General features: G+C 39.1%; 1 protein-coding gene across 1 annotated transcript; it reads left to right on the top strand.

Moving 5' to 3' along the window:
* The first annotated feature begins 317 nt into the window (after positions 1–317).
* LOC148771119 (uncharacterized) lies at positions 318–3,029 on the top strand. The gene is made up of 2 exons (XM_088817213.1): positions 318–345; positions 1,594–3,029. The coding sequence occupies exons 1-2, from the start codon at positions 318–320 to the stop codon at positions 2,667–2,669; spliced, it is 1,104 nt and encodes a 367-aa protein (XP_088673339.1). The 3' UTR covers positions 2,670–3,029.
* The last annotated feature ends 3,516 nt before the right edge of the window (positions 3,030–6,545 follow it).

Here is a 6,545-nt window from a genome sequence, read left to right as displayed (position 1 = left end):
GACTCTCACGAGTCCACTTTATTACTTGTTTGCGATACGTGCACTTGCGTGTTGGTATTTAGCACCCAACAAAGTTTTTGGCGCCGTTGCCGGGGAATACGGCTAAATTATTTATTTATCCTAATATTAAATTTGAGCAATTTTTCTTACTTCAGCCAATTTTTTTATTTTATTTAATTATTTTTTTTATTTTGTTTTAGGTACTTTTTATGCGAAGAGGACACGACACGAGCTTGCTACCTCTTGATACCGAAATTGAGCGAACGTTTAGGCAAGCCAGGAGAAATCAACGGTTAGCCCAAAACACTCCAGCATCGATGGAAGACGAGAATAATCGTGGGGAAGGTGACCAAAGGCAACCACCTAATGTGGCGAGAGAAATCGTCAACGAGCAAAACCAACGCCACATAATTAATCCACCACCGCGTCAACGAGCCTTGCACGAGTACACCGTTCCGACACTCAATGGGTTTCAATCAAGCATCCAGCAGCCCCCCATTGAAGCCAACAATTTCGAATTTCGAGCGGGACTCCTTACTATGCTCCAAAACAATGGGTTGTTCAGCGGATTAGCTCATGAAGATCCGCATCTCCACTTGGTCAATTTTCTCGAAACGTGTGATTCGCACAAGATGAACGGAGTATCACCCGAAGCACTGCAACTCCGCCTGTTCAAGCACTCTTTACAAGGAGCAGCCCGAGAATGGTTGCAAACTCGTGCACCGCACTCCATCTCCTCTTGGCCCCAGCTAGCACAACTCTTCATGAATACATACAACTCCCCAAGCAAAACTGAGAGAATCCGGAGAGAAATACAAAACTTCATACAAGAAGCCGGTGAAGCATTATTCGAGACGTGGGAGCGATTCAAACAATTAATTCGGAGATGCCCGAATCACGGTCTTCAAGAGTGGCGGCAATTGCAAATATTTTATGATGGATTGCAAGATAATTCGAGAACGGTGCTCGATTCAGCAGCGGGCGGTATGTACATGAGCTTAACATATGACGAAGCTTACGAGCTTTTGGAGCGGATCGCAAGGAACAAATACATGCGTGCATCGGACCGGTCAAATAGCGGAGCCAATAAGACGGGAGGAATTTTAGAGTTAGACGGAGTCACCGCAATCACCGCCCAGTTAGAAAAGCTATCAAAGCAAGTTGCAGCTTTGCAGACCCAGCAAGTCCATGCAATCCAAGGTCCCGACTGGTGCTTAGCAGAAACGGAGCCTCTAAATTACGTGAATGACACCAACCGACAACAGAGGAACCCGTACTCCAACACTTATAATCCGGGATGGAAAGATCACCCCAACTTTGGATGGGGAGGAAATCAGCAAGGACAAAGGCCAGCGCCCGAATTCCAAAATCCACCTCAAGCTCCGGCCCAAGGAGTTGACCTCGCTGACATCTTAGCGAAATTCATGACGTCGACTCAAGCTTCCATTCGAAATTTGGAAACACAGATGGGTCAGCTTGCAACCCAGCTAAACGCGAGGCCATCGGGAGCATTGCCATCGAATACGGAAGATCCTCGAAAGAGCAACATCGAGCAGTGCAATGCAGTAACTTTGCGAAATGGGAGGCAATTAGAGGAAGGTCCTAAAAAGTCCGTTGCACCATCGCCTATTGTAGAGGAGCCCAAAGAAAAGACCGAGGTCGGGCCAAGCAACACAAAGATCGCAGTAAGTGAATCTACTCCCAAGGTACCCTTCCCTCAACGTTTTCAAAACTCCAAGCTTGATATGCAATTTCAGTCATTTTTGGATTATCTTAAAAAATTGCATGTTAATATTCCTTTTGTTGAGGCTCTTAAGCATATGCCGAATTGGGTTAAGTTTATAAAGGAACTTGTATCGAAGAAGATGAGGCTTCCAGAGTGTGCAGCAATCATAGACCTCAATGAGCAAAGTAGTGCTATCCTTGGAAATAAAATTCCACCAAAGCTTAGAGATCCGGGTAGTTGTACCATTCCATGCACAATAGGTACTAGGTATTTTGGGCGGGCGTTGTGTGATCAAGGGGCGAGTGTAAATTTAATGCCTTTATCAATTTATGAGAAATTGAATTTAGGAGAAATTAAGCCTACTTCCGTGACCTTGCAGCTAGCCGATAGATCTTTTACTCACCCTTTAGGTATAGTGGAGGATGTGTTGGTCAAGGTAGATAAGTTTATACTCCCGGCCGATTTTCTAGTACTAGACATAGAGGAAGATGAAAATATTCCCCTTATCTTAGGACGCCCATTCTTAGCAACCGGTAGGTCAATTATTGATGTAGGAAAGAGAGAGCTAAGAATGAGTGTGGGGGAAGAAACAGTGATCTTCAAGGTGTACCGGGTGGATGAAAAGCCTATTACGGCTAATGGATGTTATCTTCTTGATGAGGTAAGTGATTCTAAACTGTTTCCTGTTAAATTACATGATTTAAATTTTGTTGTGGATACTAATGTGCATGTAGGAGAACAAAAGAAAAGGGTTGAGTTGGTTACAACACCTACTCAAAACACCGTGATAAAAGACGATGTTGGCAAGCCTCATGACATCAAGAAGAATAAATTCAAGGGCATTCCTAAGCGAACCAGTCGAAAGAAGAATCGGATCAACCCATTTATTCAAGACTTTCTCCAAAAGGAAGTAAGAAAATGGGTTCAAAAGCTAAGGAATTGAAGAGCAAGAACAAAGTCTGGCTGAAGACTGTAAACTTAGCGCTTCTCGGGAGGCAACCCGAGCTTTCGTTTTTTGTATTTTATGTCATTTTAAATTTTTAGTTTGGCTGTTATTTTATTTTATTTTTCAAAAAAAAAAAAAAAAAAAAAAAAAAAAAAAAGTTTTAGGGGCACTAATAGGAAGTTTTTATTTTGCAGGGACCTAATTGCAATTATTCACACGGCCGTGCAAGAAAAGGGCAGGAATTTCACACGGCCGTGTGAGATTTCGGGGAAGCTACTGCCCAAAATAGGAAAAGGGCACGGCCGTGCGGATTTTACACCTAAATTTCGCACGGCCGTGCGAAATTTGAAGAGGCTACTGCCCAAAATTGGAAAAGGGCACGGCCATGCGGATTTTACACCTAAATTTCGCACGGCCGTGCGAAATTTGGAGGCTACTGCCTAATTGGGAGAAAGGGCACGGCCGTGCGGATTTTTGACCTAAATCTCGCACGGCCGTGCGAAAAAAAAAAAAAATCATAATTTCAAATCCCCTCTCTCCCCCACTTCGAACCCTAGCCTTCCTCTTTAAAAAATTTCACTTTTCTTTGACAAATTTCACCAGAAATTCACCAACTACACACACATACTACTTAATCTTGGTGGTTTCTTGTTGATTTGCGCAGGGAGGCTTCAAGAAAGGTGCAAATTTCTCCACAAACCCATTCCATCAATAACGCCCACAAGGTGTTCGACGAATTGCCCAAATCAAGTTTGGGGGAAATTTTGCACATCAATTCACTCCTAATCCCTTCCACACGCATTCTCAAGTCATGGGGAAACGAGGACGTGACGGGGAGGGCACCTCACAAGGCGAAATCACTTCTAAAGGCAAGGGGAAGGGCAAGAAAAACGTCGTTTAAACAGGTGTTTTCTATCCTTAAACTTTGGGCGAATCACATTGAGGGCAATGTGAATTTTAAGTTTGGGGGTGGTTATATTTGTGTTTTGTTTGTTTGTTAGTTTGCTTGCGTTATTTTTTTTGTTTTAGTTATCGTTTTATTATTCGAAAAAAAAAAAAAAAAAAAAAATAAATAAAATTTGGTTCGACGCATCGATGAATTATGATGATGGGAGATGGCCAATGTTTGATGATGAAATTGCTTGCTTTATGTGATAAGGAGTTGGTATTTGTTTAGCTTTCGATTCAACTGAACGTAGAAGTGAATTATTGCTAGGAATCACGCTTTATGCATTACTTTGGTTGAATGTTTTGTATTTTAAATTTGGAATTTATTTGTGCTAAATCATGCTTTGTTCGGTTTTAAATCTCACCTTAGGACATTTATGAAACGAAGTGTTGGGTAGTAAGTGATTTGGGATATGATTTGGGCATTCTTTGAACCGTTTGAGCCTTTCAAGCCTACCTTTAAATTTTTATCCTTAGAACCTTTATTTGAGCCTCGGAGAAAAAAGGTGTTCTTTCTTTTAGCCAATATGTAGAAGGTGGAAAAGTGGAGATTTTTGAATAATTATCCCTTGGAGTTCGGTCGAAATGTTTTATTAGATCTTTCTTCTTCTTCGAAAAAAAAAGAAAAAAAAAAATAGATATATATATACGTGCATCTTTATATATATATATATATATATATATATATATATATATATATATATATATATATATATATATATATATATATATATATATATATATATATCTAAATTCGATTCGGAAAAAAAAAAAAAAAAAAAAAAAAAAGAGAAAAGAAAAAGAAGAAGAAGAATAGATTAGAAGGGAGAAATAAGGACTAGTGGTTGAATTGTGTTGAAAACTCGATCCATTGCCTCAAGGCAAAAGTGTTGACGTGTGAATTTTGGAGAGTCGAGTTTATTAAAGTCCCTAGAGGTGAATTTATTGTTTCAAACGCCTAGCTTTCAAATTTTGGCGTAATCACCTCAATTCAAGAAAATTAGCCACACATTCCCATATTACCTACCTCGGACCAAAGAGCCTAACAATTGAAAGCCACAAAGTCCCAATGATCCCAATAGCTTATTGTTCAATATTAGTTGAGTAAAATAATTTGGTGAGTATTTGGAGTCAAATATATGCATGTAAGTATAAATTTTCTCTATTTTTAACTTGCAAATATTGGATACTTGAAGCAATTTGTATGATTTGTGGTTTTTGGTAATAGTGAGTGACTAAGTGCCGTTGAATGTTAAGCTTGCGAATGCCTAGGAATTATCACCATAATTGCAAGTTCTGAAAACACGAAGTTGACCAATCGATCCATGTAATGAGATGTATAGTCGTGTTTTGTGTTCTTAATTTGATTTTACTTGAAGACAAGCAAAAGTTCAAGTTTGGGGGTGTGTTAAGTGTATATTTATACACTTAATTGTACCTTTTAATTGGAGCTTTTGATGTGTTTTTACGATAATTGGTGCTTAATATGGTTATTATTTGTATTTTAGGTGCAAATTGAAGAATTGGCAACTTTTGGGGTGAAAACTGCAAATTCAGAGAAAAAGTGGGCCAAAAGTGAAATAATCAGAATTCTGAAGAACAGAAGGCCGCGCGGCCGTGCGGGTTTTAGATCTTAATCTCACACGGCCGTCCGGATGGGCGTAGGGGCGCAGTGAAGGAAGTTTAATTACACAAGGAAACCCGCCCTATTATATTTTTGCACCCTATTTAAAGGCCACAAGCACACAATTAGACCTATCTTGGATCTTTCTACCTTTTATCTTTAGCTTTAGTTTTTGTCTTTCATCTTTCTACACGCAATCAAGGAGCACAAGAACGAAGACGAAGACTTGACGAATCTTCATCATAGTTCTCCTCTTTTATTGTTATTTATAGTTTTATGATTTTTCGTATTTTTATTTTGTTTTTCGTAATGAACATGCGTAGCTAAGTTTTTAATCTAGGATTTTGTTGGAACCCTATGTAGGGATTGCGAACCCTTTTTCTTGAGATTATGCAATTATGATTTTATGATTATTTCTTCTACTTGTTATGATTGTTAGTGCATGAACTTGATCAATTTATGTGCTTTATCTGTGATTATTGGGATTGACTCGACAGAGCTATTTTGATAATTAGACGGTAAGTAGAAGAACCTTCGAGTAGTTTTCACCGGATGAGTGTGTCAATTGCATGTGGTGTCGTAGACATACAGATATCACCTTAGGTAGCCATTTACGAGACTTGTTAGTTAATGCTTTACTCATAATTGGTTTGCATAGACATATAGTGAATCGATTATGAATAATAGACTCATAATACACGCGACAGCGGGTTATGAGTAAATTAGTGTCTCGGGTTAATAATCATGAATCATATATTTCATAATTGAGGGGTTTTGGGTGAGCAATTCTTGCATAGGGGGAAGATAAAATCCTAGGTCCGTTTTAATTGATATTTTCCCGTGTTATTTGCTTTCTTAATTAGTTTAGTTGTTTAATTAATTTAATTTGACAAACTTGCGTAGGCTGGATAAAAATCATAATTGTTAGAATTTGGTACTTAGGATTAGGTAATTTGCGTATTCCCTGTGGGATCGACATCCGACTCTCACGAGTCCACTTTATTACTTGTTTGCGATACGTGCACTTGCGTGTTGGTATTTAGCACCCAACACCATCTTTTGCATTTTTTTTCTTTTTAACCATTTTTCTACTGCCTTCCTTGCTCCGTCGTCGCCACTTTTGCCGTTCCGGAGTCTTCCACCGTTGGCGTTGCTCAGACCATTTTTCTTATTTAATAGGCTTAGGGGAAATATGAAAAACCCCCCTCAAACCATAAATATTATGAGTTAAACCCATTTGACTTTTAAGACTTTTCCCCACACCCAAAGTCCAATCTTAATTAGTGGAACCCCCCTCAATA

This window comes from Erythranthe guttata, chromosome 4 (assembly GCF_056151865.1).
Source record: "Erythranthe guttata isolate IM_541 chromosome 4, IM_541, whole genome shotgun sequence".
NCBI lineage: Eukaryota > Viridiplantae > Streptophyta > Magnoliopsida > Lamiales > Phrymaceae > Erythranthe > Erythranthe guttata.
The sequence above is the reverse complement of the archived record's forward strand: the minus strand, read 5'-3'. Positions and strand labels throughout refer to the sequence as shown.